Source organism: Genypterus blacodes, unplaced genomic scaffold, assembly GCF_046128005.1.
Source record: "Genypterus blacodes isolate CSIRO-AG114 ecotype Tasmania unplaced genomic scaffold, CSIRO-AGI_Gbla_v1 ptg000072l_1, whole genome shotgun sequence".
Classification (NCBI taxonomy): Eukaryota; Metazoa; Chordata; class Actinopteri; order Ophidiiformes; family Ophidiidae; genus Genypterus; species Genypterus blacodes.
Genome location: NW_027466882.1, coordinates 389560 through 412673, shown reverse-complemented (window position 1 = coordinate 412673; position 23114 = coordinate 389560). Strand labels below are relative to the sequence as shown.

Sequence of the window (23114 nt, the reverse complement as noted above, 5' to 3'; positions counted from 1 at the left end):
GTAATGTGTTGTCACCGTGTGCATCTGTTTGTGCCTGTTTCTGAGAGGAATATATTGTATGTAAATTGGAAAAAAAGCAAACACACGCTCAAGAGAACATCACATACACGGAAATCTATTATCAGCATTTGTAAACCCTAAATCATCATTTCTGTGATTTAGTTTCCCTTAAAACACTTGAGCGTCTCATTTTGTGTTCCAGGGAGAGTCCTTGTGATTGTGTTCTTCCAGCTGTAGTCACTTTAAAAGTGCAAAGTCAAATCAGAACTCTTCATTCATTGTGCAGTTGTACATAATGTGAATATGAAGGCAAGTTGTGGGAAAGTCTGCATATTATACAGTGGTAAAATCTGATATGTAGTAGTATATGCAAAGGTTATTGCCATTAAAGATGGCACAGTTGATAAATGAATCATCAGAAATTAATAATTTATTAATAGATGCCCTTTTTCATACATAAATTTGATATATGTACGAAAAATAAAACATCCAGACTCACCGCAGAGAGGCCTCAGATGTGTTGACCCTCACTGCTCTCAGGGTCTACATCCCAAGACGCAGATAACTTGCACTTGTACGCCACTGTGTGTACGGGAATGTTGCAAATTACAGCAATTTTGGTGCAACCTTCAATCAACGTGTGTTCTTCTTACCCGGGTGTTGCCTGCACTGTGACAGGATCTCTGCGAGCAGGCTGTTACACCATAAAAGTCCATCCTCTCTACTTGCTCCATCGTTGATCATCAAATTTTAAAATTGTAGGTCACAACTCCCATTCGCATAACTCGAATGAGACCCAGGCTACTTGTGAGCATATTTTGCTTCCATGTGGTACTGTTTTGAATTTACACCTGGTTACTTGTGACACCGAAAAGCATCATAACTGAGCCTGATGTGTACAATAATTTTTACATACAATCTTAGTATCTGCATAATATGATTGTAAGTGAATGCAAGGTGTTAATGTAGCTTTAGTTAAATTTTGTTGTGATGTTTATACACTATGTTTTTTTCATTTTCTGTGTTGCTCTGAATTTCTGATTGGTGGCTGATTGATTGATTCTTTCGCAATGTTTTACTCTTCAAAAAATCCCTTTACCACAATTAATCCTTGTTAACAAGAGATGGTTCTTCCGCTTCCAACCTTTGTTTGAAGTCATGCAGGGCTTTGTCCTCTGAGCTATTACTACAACCTCATTATACCTTTCTTCAAGTCTTCATACATTTTCTCCACCTTGATGCACTTGAAAAGACGTCTAGCTGCTTGAAATGGCTTTACCACTTTTCATAGCCCAGAAATCACGAGATTATAACCACAGTTGATACATTTCACAATATTCAAGTGAAATATGCCTGCTGAGAACTCCAAACCTAAGAACTCTATGTGGATTCACTCTCAAATAGAACACCTGGGGGAATACTTTCTTCAACAGCTTGAATTTTAATCATATACCAGTCCTTTGGGGTATTTTCCAGGCATGTCGAATTTAAACATATTCTAAGCATGAAATGGCTTCCATGAGGCATTCCTGCATTTGGGAAGGAAAAAAGTTTCATTGTGAGAGAAACTTTAAGTAGTAAGTAGTTAAATGACCGCTGCAGGATCATCACAATCCAATCAAAGGCTGCAGTTTCAATCCTATAAGAAGCCATTTTCAGCATGGGAAGGACAATCAAATAAAGAGGGTGTTGGTTTGAACTGCATCAGTGATTTTTTTTTTTTCTTGATTTTCTGGTGGCCCCTGAGTCAGCATTACTCACGGTGCATTTTGTTACTGACTCTGTTGAATTTATCTCGCCGGTAATCTCATTTAAATGCCATGGGAGGACAGAGTGGCCCTGTGGTGCGTACATTCATGGCTGCACTGCGAAAAAAGTGGATATTCAGACCAGCTTAAGGGCCAAACACTGGCATTAATATTTCATGTTTCACTTTCTTTGTATAATAAATACAATATACATAATATAGATACAATAAAGTTTCTTATTTCTTGTAGTGGTGTTTGATAAAGTATTAACAAAACTGTAGTTGCAATGCATAAAAAAATATCCTACATGTGCATCTAAATTACTTTGAATACATTATGGTCCCGTTGGAGAGAGATTGTGATCTTTACCCAAAAGGATTGTCCTTGCAGGGTCAAGGCCATCATGATCCTCTGAGAGAGATTTACAAATCCTACGGATAACTGATTCACATTATATATCTGCAGACAAACTTAAATCTGGGAACATTCCATAGATGCAGGATTGCAAGTTTTTGTATCGTTGGCTGAGGCTTTCTTCTCCCTCAAGCCAGACCGACTCTATATTCAATTCAGGGTCACATCAACAGCTCAGCAACAATGTCAAAATGCAGTTTAACTCGCTGATTGCAACATTTTTTATGTTACCTGTTTATAGCTTCTCTGCTGAAAACTTTATTCTGAAAGGATGATTAATGACATCTTTGTCGCTTAAAGTGTTGGACTGTAGTGCATATTGCTTTAAGGGGCTGTTGAAGAGGGGAGGGGGACGTGGGTGGGGGTGGGGGTGGGTGGGGGGGTCAGTTAGTTTATTGGCCCGTCACCGCAAGTGCACCAGTATTACGTTCCATTTGCATTCTAATTTTGTACAAATCCGCTGCTTGTTCAATGGGCCTTAGTGAGATGGATGCACAGGTTCATAATAAACAGGAGACATCATTATGCAAATGAAGGAAATATTACACCCAGGAGTCATAAAAACGTCAGTTATGTGTGTGGTGGGTGTTGGAGTCTTGAAAAAGCGTATAGCACAACACTGTTCATTGCCTTACACAAATATCATTATAGTCAGATTAGGAGGCAAAGGGAACCAAGGGTGGTGAAGCAGCCACTGGACTGGATAGCAGACTGATGGCTCGGCATGGGGGTTTGTCTGTTGTACAGCATCGGGCGCTGATTGCACGGAGGATGTACATGGATTTAATAATCTGATTTACTGAGCACAAAGCAGCTCTAATTGGTTTTAAATTTTTGCTAATTGGCATTTATGGAGAGCTGCTCAGCAGGAAAGTGCAGTGTGAAGAAGAGGAGGGGTTGTGACTGAGCAGACTCACTATGCATGTAGAGGCTCCCTGTCAGCTCGTGAATGGTGAAATAAACAAAAGTAGCCAAACACACTGCAGGCAAGCCACTGTGGTACTTAGTAAACATCCCCGAGTTAGTATTCAAGGAGAAAAGTGTCCATTAGGGTTAATTGTTGTCTCTCCCATGAGTCGCTTTAATGGACAGCGTGCTGCCAGTTGCACAGAGACCCAAACTAAAGTGAGACATATCATTTGATGTTATGAGATTTAAGTCTCCATTTACATCTTACATTACCATGAAATTTGTATCTGTGTCCTTTATACAGTTTATGACATCTGGAATAACTTTAACTCAGAATAACTTTATAAATGGGAGCAAGTGGAGCGATGAAGATGAGGCGGGCTGACTAGTGCAGCTCTAATTGGTTTTAAAACATATGTAATGAATGTAGTCTGGCAAGTTTGGATTGTTATCTGATTTCAATCACAGCAAAGTGCTCGGACACATTTGTGAGATAGAAAATCTCCCCACAAAGTTATAAATGTCACTCTGCCTCATCTTGCCAGCTCTATGGGAATTAAGGGTCAGGTCTTTCTCATCAGCTGGCCTGCCTGATCAGGAGTTTGAACAGCCAATCAAATCCACCGTAACATTTTGAGGCTACAGCATTCTATAAAAAAACCAAACATACCAACTGTGGAGGGCAGGAGTGTTTCCACAAACAAATACACCATCTGTCATTCCCAAACCGGGGAAAGTAGCCAGATTTACTAAGCATGACGCAAAGGACCGTATAGGCCGATAATGTAAATGAGCACAGCCGCTATCTCGGACATTTCTCGCGTCTGTCAGGAAAGCAATACAAATGGGCCTCTCAGTTTGGGAATATTTTATAGCATGACATTGAATGCAGTATAGCTTTCAGCTCCAGGGACACATTTCTAAAACGTGACTTGTCAGGTTCCGGCTGACGTAGCGACTCTGCAGTTTTGTTGCTGCGGGGATGGTGTGGGTTTGCTTTTGTGGTTGGCTCCAGATCATCTGCAAGTATGGAATGACTCGGGGTTGATCTCACCTACTCCTCTGACACAGCGAAAAGAGATATTCTATTCGGGAACGCACTCCTCCTAAGAATGACAGCAGTTGCCATGCCTGCAATCTAGGACTGCGACCAAGCTAACACCTGCTTTTAAAGACCGTAAATCATAGTAATAAATCATAACGCAATTAATTTTGTGGTGACCGACCATGATAAATCAGCTGTAGCTATCCATATGCATACATTTCCATTCTCTCCTCCCATTTTTTCCACAGCTTAACATCAGAACGCTCTAAAATGCGTATGCATTAAACCAAACATGCACATTTTAGGGAGTAGGTAGAAACCCCACTGCAGTGATAGCAGTATAATGCAAAGCCATGTGTACTAAAGCAGTGTGAAGGAGCGGCCACCTTGCTGCTTTAGAGTCCTTACAGTACCTCTTATTATAGTCATGGTTGATGGGAATAAACACACTAACCTAACCTCAACACAGATTGCTTATTCACTGCGTGTATTAAAACTATCAGTCATGTTGTCACTGTTTTCTTTTAACACATTTATCTTTATGGTCACAGTTGAATTGGGCTATATTAGTCTTTATCTTAGCCCAGCGTGTTCATGTTGTATTCATACATCTCCTTATAAGCAGTGCAGAGGGCGCCTCAGGGCGGCTCGCACGGTGGCACTGTGGTGATGAATGACTGCCAGGAGCTGGCACTGCCTGCTGATGGATGGAGGGGAAAGTATGCTAATGGCCTATTGTTTTAAGGCCTTCGCTCGCCGTAACTTATAGCATTGTGAAAGCCTTTGCTGCAACCCCATCAATTTGTCACCACCCAAAAGTTCAGAGTCAGAAATAAAAAAGTGAGAGAGAGAGAGAAGGGCTGCTGGGTGATTTAAAGTCAAACGTGCTATAAGAGCCCACAGAGTGAAGTAGTGGGAGCTAGAATGCTGATGTGCCATATGTTTCATGGCATGTGTTAGTGTAATATATAGCTTGCCCCTGTAAAATGGATATTTTGTTTACGGTGTGAAGAACGTTTAGCTGATAAACCGTCTGTGCTGATGTGGGTGGGTGATAACTCAGTGGATATAACATCAGGGAAATACAGGAACAAAGCAGACAAAAACAAATACTTCCTGGAGGTTAAATGTTGTTTCTGCCGCCTGTATGACATAAGATTTGTAAGGTGTGACTCAGAGAAAGAGGGGGAGCATGTGTAGGATGTGGTGTATTTCACCCTGACATGCTCGCAGCTTATCATTTCCAGAATCAGGAGGCCAGGAATATTTCCAAAAAGGAACAGACTCCCTCTCACTCTCCTCCTGCCACCAACCTTGCAACACAGACAAGAGCCTGTATCTCCATCCTCCGACTCTTCAGCTCTCATTTCACAGAGATTATCAGCTTTGCATATCAACTGGAAAAACACGGCTACTGCAGATGTGATGTTACAGGCAGGAATTACAGCCCCTGGTGTTAAATGGACATTGGAAGAGAGCATTTAGTAACCTCTGAACTCTCACACTTTTATCAGAAACTGTATTTGAATGTGCTGCTGCCCAAACTGTTGTATTTATTACCAAAAATGAGAGGGGGTGTGTCTTAAGTCTCCATCAACGTGAGCTAGCTATTGCAGAAAATTTCAAGCACTTCAAAAATGGAAAATGTTATATTTAACCTTTAACATATCTAAAAATAGGACTCAAAACATGGCGTCATACAACCGGTTCCTGAGTTTAAGGACCTGTTTGGAACGAAGGCGCAGAAAATAACACGGTGCTTTCAAATGGAGTGGTATCAATGAAACGTCTGTGTGAGATGAAGAAAAGCCTTTTTGCTGCTTTCCCTGTCTTCTGTTCTCCACTTACCAAAACGTTTGGACTAATGCAGGATTTTGTGACTTGACAAAGCTACAAAGGAGCCTCGTCAAATATGACAAACTGACAACCCACATTCAAACCCAAATTGCTTTAAAACGTTTGGAACTTCAAGGGTGAAGAATGAACACTGAAGATTGAATATCAGCATCCACAATGCTAAGGTTAAGGGAAACTAGGAGATTTTAAAAGCCCTTATTAAAGCAATCTACTTCCAGGCAACAACAGGAATTAGCATTTTGCGCTAACAATGACAGTGCAAGTAACTATGTGGAGCTATTACATGCTAAAGCTGAGAAGGATGAAAACGTAGCTAGATATTTGGAGACATTCGCTGTGAATTTGGCTTATCAAATAGAATCTAGAGGGATTTATTCAAAATAGTGCATGCATAGTGCATGCTGTGATTAGAAATGATATCAAAAAGGAGATTAAAGCAGCCCCATTTGTTGCAGTTGAAGCAGACAAGACAATGGAAGCCAAAACAAAGCCCAGGTCTCTGTAATTTTGCGTTATGTGTCTAAAATCAAATGAGATCAAATTGTATGTGTTTGTATGTATATACTAATATCACATACAATGTCTCAAAGGTCTTTACAGGCCCACAACTGCAGCGCAGCAGCCACAGGACGCCTGCAAAAACTGTCGAGTGAGGTGATTTGTAAGGTGAGGGAGGCGGCCTTGGGATTTGATGATGTGCGTGATCACGGACATGCACCGCTATAGCTGATTATGTGCTGAGGAAATATGTGCAAAATGCAATGGAAAAGCTGGTAGCTCAGACTTACAATGTTAGTTACATGGAGTGAACCTGGTCCTCTTGCATTGAACAAAATGTATGCATGAGTGAGTCAACATTTTTAAAACAGTTGAGGGATTTGCAACGTTCAATTAGTCGACCAATCAAAACCCACCGACTGGACGATGTTTCCACGTTTACTAAGAGCAGAACCCAAGCGATGGATCTGAACTTCTAGACCAGTGCAGACGATCCGCATGCACTAATCTGATCTACAAGCTATGTTCTGGGTTATGAGTGAAAGTCCGGATGGTTGGGGCAATGACATGTTGATGATGTGGATATGATGTCTGACTGTCAAAGCAAATTTCATATTAAATTTTAAATGAAGGGAAGTTAAACTAAACAACATCATGATTTCTTCACTTCTGTTTGACTTTACAATTAACGCGGGCTACACATCAGCGCTTCCACATTATTAAAATTCTAACAAACCGACAGTGTGTGTATGTGCCGTGGGGTGACTTGCTAAACTGAATGGGCTTGAGGAGCAGCACCCACAAATGTGTGATGAATGCGTTTCTCCTCTAATCTTTGCGAATGATGCTGTAATTCCCATAACTTCCTGCATGAACTGCTGCTCCAGGAGGGACAATCTCACAAATAGGATTGCATTGTATTGTGCTTATATCATTCTCTGTCTCTCTGTCTCTCTCTCTCTCTCTCTCTCTCTCTCTCTCTCTCTCTCTCTCTCTCCCTTGTCTCTGTCTTACATGTTATTGTCTAATGCATGACTGTTTGCGTTTAGCCTAATTGCACTTTTGTATAATCCCACTGGAAGTTCCTATTGCACATCCAGCCATTTGTGGAGAGCCCCTCCAAAGGTTTTGTGGGCGGAGTCAGGAATGTTGTGGGTCTGTAAATCTCTTTGAGACACTGTGTGTGATATTGGGCTTTAGAAATAAAGTTGACTTGACTTGTAAATATGCAGTAGACTGAAGAATTGAGCAGCATTACTAAAAATTGCCACATTTTGTTGTATTTGCCTAAAACCTTGTGATTGTGGAATTGCAAAAAACTTGAGAAACTGATATGTGGGCATTTTCAGAGAAACCAATGCATCCTTTCATGTGCTGCAGAATAAAGTTATGGACATTTGATTCTTCTGTGCACGAATCTGCAACACAATGGAAGCTGTGGAACAACAGAGACAACTGTTTGACAGTTTCTTTGATCGAATCGAGCAGAAATGTGTCCTGACAGATCAATGCTTGAGGTAAATATCCAATCAGAGATGAGAGCAAAGTTACTCCAGCTGATGTTCACTATACCAACTATAACACCACCACCAAGGATGACTTTCATCCTCGAGAATCGTCTCTATGATGGAGAGACTTTAGTTTGTTAAGACCATGCATTATATACAGTTCCATTTGTGTGAAGGAGTATGAATAGTGGACCTGAATTTGCCTGTGAAACTTAACGGTGTATACTTTGAGTTTAGATCTACTCTTTGTTGTTTTTTTGCGCTCTTATTACGTTGATTGCACCAACTACCAAAGCAAATTCATTGTAAATGGAAAGCTACTTGGCAATAAAGCTCCTCTGATTCTGATTCTGTTTCTGATTCAGAATCTGGGGAAACATGTCATTTGATGCTCCAATCAATATTGCAGGCAGTCAGACTGGCAGTACAAACAGCAATTGTCGGGTTCAAATACAATTTCTGGGCAATATTATACAAAACAATAAAAGCTAATCATAAAACTGCTCTTTGACTTTTACTCACAGTTGACCAAACTAATAATATGTACAAAGCACATGTCACAGTTCTGATTGCTGTATAAAAGGACTTGGATCACTGTTGATTATTTGTGCTGCCAGAATTTTGAGCGTTCAGTCCAAATGATATTTATTCTACAAGGTCACTGCCATGACTACGCTGCATTCTGGTGCACAGCCTGAAGGAAGGAGGAAGCGCAGCTGATTGTGTTTCAAACAATGACTGCTGTGATATAGTCGTGATCAAACGTAATTTTCCTGGCTTTGTTGTGCAGAACAATAAGAGTAAATCACATCATCTTACTGATCTGACGAAAGCCTTTGTACTGGAAAGGCACAGTTTCCTGTGTGTAATGTGCGCCGGTCTGGTGCCCACTTTATGGGCTCTGTAAGCCAATTAACTCTATCACCAGAGGAGACAAACCTTGACACTCTGTTTAATTGATCTCTGTAGAGTTGCTTTGGGCTCAGTAATGTAATCTCGCCAGTAGTTTTCTCACTTAGAAATTAAGTAGAAATGCGTGGGTCACTTTCTGTGACATCACCACGCCCTTCGCTTTAAGGTGCTGGTAAAGGACTGCTCACTTAAACCATCTGTCTGCTCCTGTGACATACAGATATGATTTTCTGAAAGGTTAGCTTTTTTTTCCCTTAATAACACTTTTTGACTTCACTTCCCTTTCTTACCGCGCTGAACATCATAATGGCTGAATGTGCAAATATCCAACTTGTTACAAAAGGAACAAAGTGTGCCCGGCACAGTCAACTGCTCATAGACCTGTCATTCATTCTCTCTCCATCATACTGGGCATGACTGACTAACTGGAAGCATGTTCAAAATAAGTGGCGAGCGTTTTAACTTAGATTGTGTTTTACAGGTTCCGCCCTCCTGGTGAGAGAATGTTCTGGCAGCTAGCACCTCACCCTCCCATCCACCACCTTTCATTCACTTTCATAACTACTTCCCCTTTGATTTGTTCATTTTGCTTTGAATCTTTCTCATTTCACACGATCACTGGAAATATCCAGATCTGAGGCTCTTAAATCGTCATCATTGTGTTTCCAACAGGGAAAATGTTGCGTAACAAGGAACTAGACGTGTGACATTAAAGACATTAACTGTCTTTAACTGACTCTGTGTCTGGCATGCTATTTAAAACCTTGAATCCCTGTTAGAATCAATGTAAACACTGATAATAAGCCTGGAAAAGCTATTCTACAGAGCAGCTGTGACCCCTGAGGAGCTCTCCAACCCTACAATAACCTCGTTCCACAGGGCACTACTCACAAAATGTGATGTGCACAAACTCCCAGTTGCTCATTTGTTCAAAATAACTTGTTGCAGTAGTTTGGTAATGTAGGATGGGTCAGTCAATCGAATCAGCTATTCAAGGACACACAGCACAGATATGCATGTATATGTCTGTCAAATTAGCTTTATTACATAGTGTCATTATTTCTGAGGAGAAAACACACATTTTTCACACTGTAAATTATTCATGAAATCTTTGTCTTTATTGTGTAGCTCACCATTTAATTGCTTCACTCTTATTGTTGTGGCAGCTGAGTGTCACTTTTCATTTATTACCTAGCAAACAATGTGAGAGCTACATACTACTAGCATGTTGACGCTATGGATATCTCCTACATATCACGACAAACACTATTGAGAATGAGAATGAGTGACAAATAAACTTGAATGTTGAATCTTCTTCCTTGGATTTTCTTTTTTTGGTGCTCTGTACGTGTATCTTCAATCTATTAGTGAAACACACTTACAGATTAAATGATGCGTGGCAGATTGGCACTCTAAAGCTTATTATAGGAATCACAAGAGAATAGTTCACTTGGCTCTTTGGCTTCCTAATGTATAGACCGTCATGTTTACAATTCATTCTATGTATGGGTATAGACTCTGTTGCTCATTTGTGTCGGGGTGTTGGATCTTTGCTGTAGGAACATTTTTCTCTTACAGTTTCAGGTTTCGGTTTGTTCGGAAATAAGTGAGCAAATAAAATGTAGCGTTTTCTTTGTGAATACTTTTCCGGGAAAGAGCTTTCATAAAATGGATGCACTTTGAAACATTATGACCTGGTATGAATAAGTGATAGAAAGCAGCAAAACACATTTAGATATCTGAAATGAATTAAATTGAGCTCCTGCTGAGTCACTTATACTCTCCAACCAGCAGTTACGTTGACGTGGAGATTATAATTGAGGCGGTGTATTTCCAGGATGCTGTCTGTTTGGAACACTCACACCAACACATAAATTAAACTGCATGTATTACATGACTCCATGTCACCAAGCATTATCCAGACAACACAACCACAGACTAGGCGTGCTGAACTTGCTGATGTGGAAGAAAAAGTGGAGGGTAATTAGAGTCCCATTTACGTCAGATAAATCTTTATCTGACTCTGGCAGATGTAGCCCCAATATATTTGGATGCACAAATAAAAGCATCCAAGCAAGCTAAGCTTGATGTAATTAGGCATTCTTCCAGTTTAATCAAGTAACCCTGACACAACACACACACACACACACTCTCTCTCTCTCTCTCTCTCTCTCTCTCTCTCTCTCTCTCTCTCTCTCTCTCTGTTTGATAACCCTTAACTTTCAGGCAGAAACATCAGGCAACATTTCTGCTTATGAAGTTCATACATTCACATTTATACTGCTGCTCGTTTATCTTAACTTCATTACAGAGTTCCACTATCATTAAAGCTCAGAGTTCATACCGCTTCCAGGGAGTCGCTTCAGCTCTTAGAAAAACAATTCTGCAGTTACGAGTCAGGGTTTAGACGACTTTTTCACAGTGGCTTTGCATAAATCAACTCTGGGAGTGATCCCTGAGGGGGGGGGGGGCATCATGGGGGGGCTAAGCGTGATAAAACCCAACAATCAGTATTATTCCTCACAATAGCGGGAGCCAATTGTGGCAACAACACACTGAGCCCGGAAAACTGGTTTGAGATTTCAGCTGCTTAACTGTTGGTTATCGCCACTAAAACACTCAGGCATTTGGATGAGCTACTCCTACACTGCTGCACTGTGTGAGGTGTGTATGACGTGATGGTGCTGAACACACAGCACTGTTAATCAATATGCAGCTGAACTGAAGAGATACTTGGTTTGCTGACACCTACAGAAAAACCAATGCTCACAGAGAGACTTTCAACTCAAATATCCTCCTCCGCTTCACATCACTTATTTGACATTTGAGTCAACAGTTTAATGCTATTATTACCCTCCAGCAGTGATAACAAACCCTGGGTGAAGCATGAACATGTAACCTGTGAAGCTATGAGGAGTCGTACTGTAGTATTCTCCTTTCCAATTGGTTATCTATCCATTAAAACTAACAAATCAGGAAATAGCAAACAGGGGGGATGGGTAATAACTGTACACTCCACATGTCTGTAAGAAAAAATATGAAGTCATGATGTGTTGATGAGGAGAAGTAGTTATCAATCTAACTAATCCTTTGATGATTCAACTTTTTTCTCAATCCATTCCAACTTAATTTTTGTAAAAGCTTGAGTTTTTCTGTGAAATATTCTGACTTTTATAGGATTTGATTGCCAAAATGTGTTCTAATATTTGTATACTTCACAACTAGTATTGACAAAAGGAATGGAGTAAAAATATAAACTTTATATTGCATATGTAGTGAAGTAGAAGTCATTGTTTGTGAAAATATCACAACTATGTAAAGTATTAAGTCTCCCAAAACAAATTCAAGTACTGTGATGAAGTATTTTCCCTTGGTACCTGCTCTCTATGTGATCACATGGAAAGAACTTAACCGTGTCAACTGAACTGTGTACCTACCTGTAGAGGATTACAAACAAAGTAATTATATACCAAACCTTCTAAACCTTCCAGTATAAGATCAGCAAACCCAATTTTAAAGAATCTCATCACACTGCCAGTGGAGATATTGTGTGGTTGATGATGATCTGTAAACAAATTCCTTACCCATGTTTTAGAAAGGGGTACATTTAGGCAATCTAGCGAGATTTGGAGCAAAAGTATACCTAAATGAATAATGTATAGAACTGAAATATGAATACTTACGCATGGAATGGCTTCTTTCCATGCATCTTTCATTCTGATTTGTATTGGTTTTTGTATCAGTGTTCAAAAAAACAGAATTAGTCATGTCCGGGGCTACATCACCGACACAACACAGTATTCTTTCTTTGTACCAACTTCCACGCTCACCCACACGTGTTGAGAATCCAGGATTGACACGCTTCAGTGAAGCACATGCATTAGTCTGTAGATCCTGCAGGCTTATTCAGTTTTCATTTAGCAAATTTGTAACAATCTGACTAACCCTAATCTAATGGTTAGGGTTAGTCCCTCCCCAAGAAAGAATTATGTTATATAATGGAAAACTATGTATTCTCACATCATTTTGGACCACCAGCATTATCACAATTGTGAAATAAGAAGATGTTGATTAGGCTTACAAGCTGAAAGTAAACCCATTACACTATGTAATAAAAGTAACATTATGATATTAAAAAATAAAAGCATTAAAACAAACAAAAACACATTAGCTGCCTTAACAACAGATTTTATCCTATTACTATAATTGGAGAGCACTTCAGAGTTGCAACGTGCATCATTCCAACAATTTTCCTAAAAACTTGCCAAAACATTAGTTCAGGGTTTTGGCATTTGCAGCGGAATTTAAATTAAGATGCATCATTTGAATATCTCACAACCACCTTGTCAGCTCTTTGCCTTTCTGCTTTTGTTGCTGTTGTAAAAGCTTTTTACAACAGCAAGTCAGTTATCTTTAACACGAGAGAGCTACTAACAGTTATGATGACGATCTGAAAATACATCAAGCTCCAAGAGGATAATTGAAGGCGTAAAAACGGGAACAAGACCATTTTTCCACAACAAAGAGTCAAAGTAATGCTGCTTTTATAATTTATTCTTAAATACAATACCTGATTTCATTGACAAGACATGTAACTCCCTCCTCTAGTGTCAACATAATTCTATGTTTGATCCACAAACATCTGTCTGACTCCAACAAACGATTTAAGGCGGTTGAGTTTCATTGTAATTGATAGCGCTCAGAGGAAAACTGGAGGAGATAGGTGAGTTCTGTCATCAGCTGCCATGCTAAATTTAAACCTGAGAAAACTTGTGATGGAAAGGTGAATATTTAGTTGTCAAATGAAAAATCGGTTTTTATCAAATATGGAGCAGCGGCAACAGATTTGGTGGATAAAGCTCAACTGGCATTTCACCTTTTTTCAACACTTATTTTCTTTCCTGCTGCTTTACACAATTGTTCCCCCTTCATTTCCTTTCATTTAACAAGCTTACCGCAGGACGCTGGTACCTGTTGAGCCTCAGTGGTATGACCAAATCAAGCCATTTCCTGGTCACTTGTGTATCCTATGTGTATCAGATCATAGAGATTGAACAATTTTCCAGGCTTGCCAGATGAGGTAATGCATGCAGAGGTGGTTTACTTCAATTTTCATATTTACAAAAAGGATTTTAGTTACAATTTCATGATCTAACCTGATCCTAATGTGACTCAAGTTGTAATCCAGAGGTGATTTTCCTCCAAAATATGGTCCGAAAGATTTTTAGGTTCCAAAAACTCCATATCTATCAATAAGTTTGCTGTAGTTCTTTAATGTGTTTATACCTGAAAATGCTGAAATAACAGTAGTACTTTGAAATAAATATTAGTATTGATTTTAGAATTATTCTGCTTTATTGACAATGCCCTTAATTGTCAATCACAGAGCTAAAATAACCTAACCAATAGAAAATCAAATAAAAAACAAATTGTGCTTTGAAAAGATGAAGTACTTAACTAGTGGTTAAATAGAATATACATTAAAATGCTATAAAATTATGAGAAAAGGCGACATTTACGCCTTAATGGAGCCATGTCAACAGCCTCCTGATTGCCCTGTCACTGTGTTATCCCTCGTCATCACCCACTGACAGCACAGATTCCCTTACTTAAGCATTAAATCATTTGAAAATAAAGGGAAAAGTGAAATGAAAGTGAAGAGTTAAATTATTGAAGACAACATCAGCGACAGAAAACTACAAAACTCACCACCTCACATCAGTATCTGCCTCCACAAACCCTCAGCAGACGAGGCCTTGCTGATATCCCCGAGCCTCCTAAACGCCCCTTCCCTTATCGTTTACACGTGTTCATCCACTTCCTCCTACACATATTTAGTGCCATCTCTTCGCTGCATTAAAAACTCACTCAGGCTTGTAATAGTGTTTTCACGTCGGGGATCATCATTCCTCCTGTTGCGTCCCGTCCCGGGGTTTATCTCGCTCTTACTCATCATCCACCTGGTGATCTGTGTGTCTCGGACTTAATGTGCCTGCTACACCGCCGCCGCTGACCCTGGTGAACATCGCTTCTCTTATCCCATCCCCGCCTCGCTATCTCCACGCCCGTCCGTACTCCCTGTAGTCCCAGCTTGAGCCCAGGCCCTATTTGTTGTTTCCCAACAGACATTTTCATTAAGATTATGTCAGGATAGACTCAACCCATTCTGCATTATGTTTACTCAAGACGATAGAAGGTGCGACGCCTTACGTCTGTGTTGTGCTGTAACTCAACATGGCTCTTTTGGAAAGAATGGAATATGGATATTCAAATGGAATAAGATAAGATGAGAAGATTCAGCTGACAAATGTTGTTTGCTTCACATTATGGATTTATTCCGGGATGTATTGTGTGAAGAGGACAATTTTAACATTGAAGTTGCACAAAATGTCAACTTAAACATTTCCAGTTGCAACTCTAGATAGCGCTGGTCTTGATTGTCATAAAAACAAAAGTTAACTTGACTTGTGACTTCACTGGACTTTAGGCCTTTGACTCTGAGAGACATGATTTTTCCCCCAAACCAAGAATTCAAAGCTTTTTTAAACACAAAAAAACGTTTAAATGTTGTCATGTACATCTAAGTTTATGTAGGAAGTCGGAAATTAAAAAAGAAACATCCTCAATACCCTGTGCTCAAACGTCTGTTAGTCACTTACACACTCCACCTCCACAGTGAAGCAGCTTGTCAGTGTGAAATCTCTCTGCACTGAAGACGACATAACAGGTTTAATTAACCCTCATGATATCATGCACGGTGATAAGAATAGGCACCGTTCATTAGCAGACTGCAGTGAAACATAGATCATAAACGTGCATGAGGCTAGATGACTCTGGGTCATGCGAGGGTGATTTTTAAAAGAAACCCATCCATCACCAACTTCTTCTTCAGACTATTGTGCCTGTTTTTTATAAGTTTTCCTACACTGTCTGGGAATTTTAAGTACACAGTCAACTTTACCTGTGAGGTCGCTAAAGCTGTATTTTGTGAAATCATAAAGGCTTTTGGGGTACATTGGTGGCAGCTCCTTTCAACGAGGAAGTTTAGGTCACAACAAAGCTGATGGAAACGCCGCACATAATACCTTTGCTTTATGCGAAATCACTATTGAAGCTGTTGGACTCTAAAATGGCACAGCAGGAACAATTTTTCAGTGTAATGTCAATTTTTGATGCCATGCAAAAAGCATTTCAGCAGGTACTTGAAAGGGGAAAGTGACTTTGCACTTGACATTTCACGCATTCCTACTCGGGCTTTCACTTTAGAATAGCAGAAATAAAACCGGGATCGTGCGCAGTAAATGCATGTGACTTGTAATTTGTGTTGCATTGTGCTTTGGCTGGAGGAAGCAATCAATCAAAATTGCCACCTATTTAAACTGTCAGCAGAAGAAGAATCCCATGCACTCAAACACAGCATAACTTCAGTAAAATGTATTCTCTGCATTTAACCCTATCATGCATGAACCCATGAGCAGTGGGTAACCAAGGGATCAACTCCATTTCTGACCCGGTGCCTTGGTAGGGGCGGCACTGACAGGAGAAACCTAACGTATATGTTTGAACAACGAAGCAAGAAGGACTGCAGTGCCGTGCCAATTAAAGCTGGAAAAAAAGCACAAATTCTCTTTCACGGGGGGTTAAAATGTGTGTGTTTGACATTACACACAGTCATTTTGTTCTTGTGTAGATGAGTAATTATCAGCTCCCGTCTGCATACGCTGAGTTTCAGAGCTGGCATGCATGGGTTGTTGCGGGCTGCTGATGCTCGTCACGTCACGCCATATCGCTGGAGGTTATTAGAGGTCATTTGGCGGTACAGTATATTTCCAAACACGTCCAAATTCCTCAGTTTGGAGACGCTAACCTGCCTTTCACGTTTGAACTCAGACATTATTGCGTGCCCTCTTTTCTTCAGCACTGTTGAGTCTCAATAGGGTTTTTCTTAATTACTTTCTTCTCGGTGAAAAATAGCAGAGCAAATCAAGCGCGGAGAATGAGTTCTCCAACAAGGACTTTAACAGCCGTGTTATTTCTTTTGTCACTCCTGTTCCGTCTCAGAATAACTGCATAAATTGCAGGCAACTGCCGGGTATCTCACTGACATCCTGATTGCTGCCTGGGTTATGCACAGCATGGCTTTAGTCAGGTACTTCCTGTAAAGACCCGTGAGGGACTCTTATGTACATCAACCTCGTTCTGCTTGGATCGAAGCAAAGCAAATTGTAAATGATTTGACTGATATTTTTTGGGGCTCCCATGGCTCTTTGGTGATTTAAGGGGTTTATGAGCCAAAGGAGGAATCGTAATAGATAGTCAGTGACAGATTTGGACAAACAAAGGGGAGGCTACCTCTTTCCTAACCCTGGATCCAGAATAACATATAGAAAGGTAAGAATCTGTGATCGAAAGTAAACAAAGGGATCTCTAATTACCCATTATCACCATCAGATTGAGAGACAAATTGTTTGTGATTACATTATAAGATAGTTTTAAAAGTTAGTTTATTTCACAGCAGGAAAACAAACATTTTGTGAATAAGGTTTGAGAATGATCAGATTAGAATGAAAACAAGACTTTGTGCTAGTTTTATTTATAAATGACGCGGTATGCACACTTGTAAGCTGCCACCTACTTAGCTTAAGGGCAAAGTCTGCATTTGTTACTTACATCAAGTGATAACAACTATCTCTGTTTTGTTTAATGGTAATAGAAACCCACATGCAGTATTCTGCAGATAGCACTACAATTCAGTTGTAAATCAACAGCTACAAGTTTGCCATATGGTTGTCTGGAACTTAACTGTATGCACTGAGGTTTTATGACCTTATGTTTGAGACATTCACAGTCGATTACTCATGATAGTAAGTGCGAAGATTTCATTAAACTTTTTTGGGAACCCTCCAATTTTCTGCCACAAGCCAGAGATGTACGTTTGTGGCAAAGAAATGGGCCAAAAAAGATAATCCAAGATTATCTTTATTTCAGGAGGGAGGGGATGGGCGGGGGGGGGGGGGGGGGGAGAGAGAGAGAGAGAGAGAGAGAGAGAGAGAGAGAGAGAGAGAGAGAGAGAGAGAAGAACAACACTGCCATCTACTGGTTAAAAATATCATGGCATGATGTAATAACAATGTGGCCAAGAATACAGACACATACAGTTCCTTTAGTTCTTTTAATGCTGCATGTTGTGTGTCTACGTGACAGATCAGTCAGGACAGAAGCTCATTAGCAACACTACAATTGATACCAACTATCATTCATAATGTTCATAATGTCTATTTATCAACATCTGTTGTCTTATTTCTGGTTTGCTTATAGCTCCAGGTTATACTGCATCGTTCTCTTTACCTTTATTTATTCCACATTTTTGTTCTTTGACTCTTTAAAGCCAGTGTCTAAGCCGTGAAAACATGAACCTATTTGTACAAGACAGGTGCTTGTATTTCTAGTCTTCAGAGATTACCACAGACATCCTGCAGAGGGAGACAAAGACTGCAGTATGGTATCGGTGCACTAGTTATGCAACTAGTGTGTAGCTCCAAATCAGAAGACATCTGAATTATTTGATACTTCATTTCAAACACATCAGTTAGATTCAGACTACGCCATCTGTAGATCTATATTCAATATAAATGATGCATTTAGATATTAAATGCACATTAGAAGCATTCTGAGCAAACATTACATTTAGGAACAGTAGCAGTCTAGCTGGTCATTACAATGCATGACCAACATTGACGTCACTTCTATTGTCATTTTGAAAATAATTTATATGGTTTGGTTCTACTAGTTATGTGTGACTTCCAGTAAGGCTTCTTTTACAAATAATTGGGGGACGACAGCCCAAGGAATCTGGACTTTCATCAGTAAGAAATATGAGATATAAGTCAGACAGATGGACAGAAAAACTGAACTGAGTTTACATGTTTTTATTTTGTTTTAGTACAACAGTTCCAAGTCAACTATTCACTGTATCTATTGAGATGCCAAAGTGTATTGCTCTTTTGCATTCCGTGTGTAGACCCCCTGTTCCAGTGATTCAAAGATGGCACCCATTTTACATGTCTGGCATAGTTAATTCACAGTTACGCAGCAACAAATCATGTGCTTTTTAGACAAACCCCTTATTTTTACAAAAGCCAAGAATCAGCAGCACAAAACATGGTCTTCAGGAGCAAACTAGCAGATTGTGGAGAGCAAAGCTGCACTAAACACCTGTAGGTAAAACAGCCAACGCCGTGATTTTTTTTTTCATTTTTTTTTTCTTCTTCGGGGAACTGGTTACAGGTGTGATTCACAAGGACATAGTCAAAACCACTATGAAATAGGCAAGGATTAGGATTAAAGACCTATGCATAGAAACATGCTTCCCGTTTCAATTACACTGCTAATTTTCAAAAAAAGGGCAGAAGCACAGACAAGGCTACATATCAGAAATGGATTAGACTGGAGGAGGGGGAGGGGGAGAGGAGGGGTGATCCACATGTAAAACCAGCGCAAGTACACTTAGAGCAGGAGAATTGAAAAATTCAAAGTGAAACTTGATTTATTTCAAAAAGGTGGCTAGTGAACACAACAAAATACTGGCCATCAAACAAAAAATAAATCAATCTTTGGATATGTAAAAAACCCTATACAAGCCCCCTTTCTACAGTTCAGTTTTCTGCAGCGCCCTCTTCCTGGGGGTCTTTGGTTTCCTTGTTCTTACGCACCTCTTCCAACTTCTTGTCCTATTCAAGACAGGAAATAAGATTGAGTTTCCATTCTTCACTGCATGAAAATCTTAGACACATTGATTTAATATTAAAACGCAAACCTTCTCCTTGAACTTCTCAGTCATGGCTGCCTGAAGTGCAGTGCGATTTTCTTTATTGGCCACCATCTTCTGATTGAGCTTTTCCTCTGCCATCTTGCTGAAGTTGTTATTCTCCTCCTGAGCTTTCTGCAGCACTTCCTTTTCATGCTCACGCTTCTCAGCCAAGTGTTTCAGAACATCAGCTTCATGATTCTGGAAAAAAGATGGAAATACAGCAGCTTACTACAGAGTATTCAGGGCACAGTATATATACACACACACACACACACACACCGCAATACCTACTGGGCAAATTCTGTTTTGGCATTTTCTAAGTCGCGATGGATACTTACCTTGCGTCTCTCCTCTGCAGCATCCAGCTTCCTCTGGATTTCCTCCAGTGACACATCCTTCTTCTTGGGAGGAGACAGGGGGAAGTCAACCTTTGCCTCTGGATCAGGGGCAGCCAGGATGACCTCAAAGGCCTGGCCGGAAGCTCGCTTGTCAAGCTCCTTGACCTGGATATTGTCTGAACAAACTTAAAATTAATTTGGGATTCCTGAATCCACGTTCTACATTATATAATGCAATATAAATTCAGATGTTCACCTTGTCCGGCCATCCTTTCTGTGCGCACACTGCAGGTCAATGTACCTGTAAAGAAGAAATGGAGACAATTCTAAATGGCTGTAATTCAGTCTCCCACCAGCAGGTGTCTCAAATGCACTGGTGACCCCTAGCGGATGTTTTACAAAAGCTCCCGTGCAACCGCCTCTCTTCTGAATGGAGCTTTTGGTCAAAACACGTTACAAGGGAGCCCACTGGCGACACCCTCTGGACGTCTTGAACACTACAAGCAACCACCGCCCATCAATCCACACAAAACGCACTGGCACCACTGTCGACACCATTGTTTGTCTTGTGACTTATGGCTGTGTTGGCATCCAGGTTATTCTGAAATAAATCCAGTCAAAGTCGTTTTCTGGGAGGATGATGACTTTTTCAAAAGCCTACTGTCGTGTTAACTGCCGGCTTCTTCTTTTTTTAAAACAAAAGGCTGCGATTAGGGTGGGCATAGCAGGCAGTAGCAGGTGCAGAAGGGCCAAGACCGAGCAGCCTAGTAACAGCCAGAATCCACCATCTGAAGTCAATTTAGTGAGCAATGAGCATATCCGGGAGGAAAATAGGCCATCAACAGGGTGCACCTGTTCATGCACCATGTGTTCCAGCCGCAGGAGGTTTGGATTAAAAAAAGAAAAGTTTGCTACAACGGCAGACTTCAGATGGCAAAATGGAAGCAAGCTATAACCCATTTCATTACTTAGCGATGAAATATCCGAATATAATGGAATAATATGGTGCCGTCATGCAGTTTGTGATTCATTGTCTCCCTAGAAAATTCATTTTCAGCAGCAAAATGTCTCAAATCCGATGCATTTTTTTCCCCCCCAGCACGACAAAAATCCATTTAGGACAAAAAATGAGTCAGGACTTCTTTTGAACGCCTTCACCTTGTGACTAACCGACTCCTATGACTCGGTACAACGACGTCTGCGTTGACGACGGCGTTTAATTAATGTTATATTTAGTCAAATGCGCGTTAGTGGGGTCATTAGTCTCGAGCATAACAAGCAGCATGAAACAAAGGAGCGTTTGACAGCAACGTGACGAGCAGCTGCAAAACCAAGACAAAGCAGGCGGCTGGCTGGGTTTTTCCACCATGCTGGGCGAATAACGTCAGTTACTAAGCACGTCTCGCATCATTTCGACAGCTATTTGTCGCTTTTAGAGTGGATTTAAGGGAGGAATTGTAGTTAATCTTCGAAAAATCTTTGAAGATAAGAGGGGTCCTTCCATGTCTGGCCATGTCTGCCAGTGCAAACGGTGCCAGCGTAATGTTTCTTACCATACAATAGGCTAACCAGTCAACCAGACGCCATGAAAGCATATTAACCACTATTCATTTTGTCATATTAAAACAAAAATGTCAAGTGATAACAAAAACAGCCTATCAGTCACTATGAGCTCACATGGCGCCACATTCCAATTCACAACAAAAAAAACGAAGGCATTTGACCATACAGTCGGAAAAATAACGCAAATTTAGTAAAGTTTTTGACTCAAATGCGTTGTAAAGTGGTTAATCTGTCTAAATTTGTCCAAAACACGATAGAAACAAGTTGTTATCCTGGTCCTTTTTTGTGTCTGAGAATGTGTCACACCCACCTTTGATGAGCTGTGGATGCAGCGGTCCTGTCTCCTGCAACTTACCGCGAGCTCTCTCAGCGAGCAGACCAAGCGTGCACATAAATGGACTAACGCGCGTGCCGTCACGGCGTTTACTGCCGCTGATTGGGTGTCGATTTTACGCGCAGGTGCTTCTGGGAAATGTTGTTTTTAAATGACGTTTGTTGCTCGTAAGATTTGGAAATAGTCTAAATCTGATTGTTTCGAATTTGATAATAATAATAACAACATTTATAATAATAATGATGATAATAGTTAGATCAAAATTATAACAAAACACAAAGAGATTGATATGTCCATCATAAACTTCACATTTCATTGATCTATTCCAGATACATAAAAACTATCAATATCAGCATCATCGCTGCTTTGTTGCGTGTGGATGTCCGGTCTTTTTTTATTTTGCAGCAATTCCCCCTGACCTAACAAATATTTTGCAGAGTTCTTATTTTAGGCTTTTGGGAGACAGCTCAAAGATGGTAACATGACCTAGATTTAGAAGAAAGTGAGTAATCAATCAATATTCATTTCACCTTGACCTCAGCAATTAGGTTTCAGTTTCATTATAGAAGGATGTCAATATCAACTGAAAGAGACAGCAGTTAAAATAGCTGTACTTGATAAAGAGGAGCACAGGGTCATTGTTCGGACTAACAACACGGATTGAAGCCCCATATCAACAAGAATTCACTAACCTTTGAACCTTTGAGCTAGATGGGAAGTGCAAAGGGACGCATCACTATAATGTGGAAGATAAATCCACTACTATATTACAGTCTCTCCAGTTCAATTGGAAAAGTAAGTGCTGACATGCTGCTATAGCGAAAGCTTCCATTACTCTAATACCACAATGTTGGAGTGAGATAGAAGTCTAATGACCCATGTTTCTTTTCTGCTGATACCTGTTTGTGGAATCAGCATGTGCAGACTTCGCTTGGAAATCTAACAAAGCTGATTTAGCAATAATGATTGGTGCATGATTTAAGGGAAGTACAGCTGTATTCCTAGAGAGAACATGCTGGACAGAATCATCATAAAGGGAGGAGGAGCTATTGCCGTGCTGCATTGCTGAACCTGTCACAGCTATGCAACTCTCAGCATTATAGTCATTTTCATTTTAGCTTTTCTGCATAAATAATAGTAGTCACATTAAGCAGACGTAAGGCAAAGGACCACAGTTA

General features: G+C 40.2%; 1 protein-coding gene across 1 annotated transcript; it reads right to left on the bottom strand.

Annotated features, from left to right (window-relative positions):
* Positions 1-18806: 18806 nt before the first annotated feature.
* LOC143005773 (stathmin-like) lies at positions 18807-21969 on the bottom strand. The gene is made up of 5 exons (XM_076157154.1): positions 21913-21969; positions 20296-20340; positions 20040-20215; positions 19708-19899; positions 18807-19621 (listed from the first exon to the last, which is right to left on the bottom strand). The coding sequence occupies exons 2-5, from the start codon at positions 20306-20308 to the stop codon at positions 19547-19549; spliced, it is 456 nt and encodes a 151-aa protein (XP_076013269.1). The 5' UTR covers positions 20309-20340; positions 21913-21969; the 3' UTR covers positions 18807-19546.
* Between the last annotated feature and the right edge of the window lie 1145 nt (positions 21970-23114).

Excerpts from the sequence above, each read along its gene's own strand:
- LOC143005773 (XM_076157154.1), bottom strand. Across the intron at positions 19,900-20,039 it reads CTGCAGAGGAGAGACGCAAG|AATCATGAAGCTGATGTTCT; the intron begins GTAAGTATCCAT and ends TCTTTTTTCCAG. Across the intron at positions 19,622-19,707 it reads CTGAGAAGTTCAAGGAGAAG|GACAAGAAGTTGGAAGAGGT; the intron begins GTTTGCGTTTTA and ends TGTCTTGAATAG.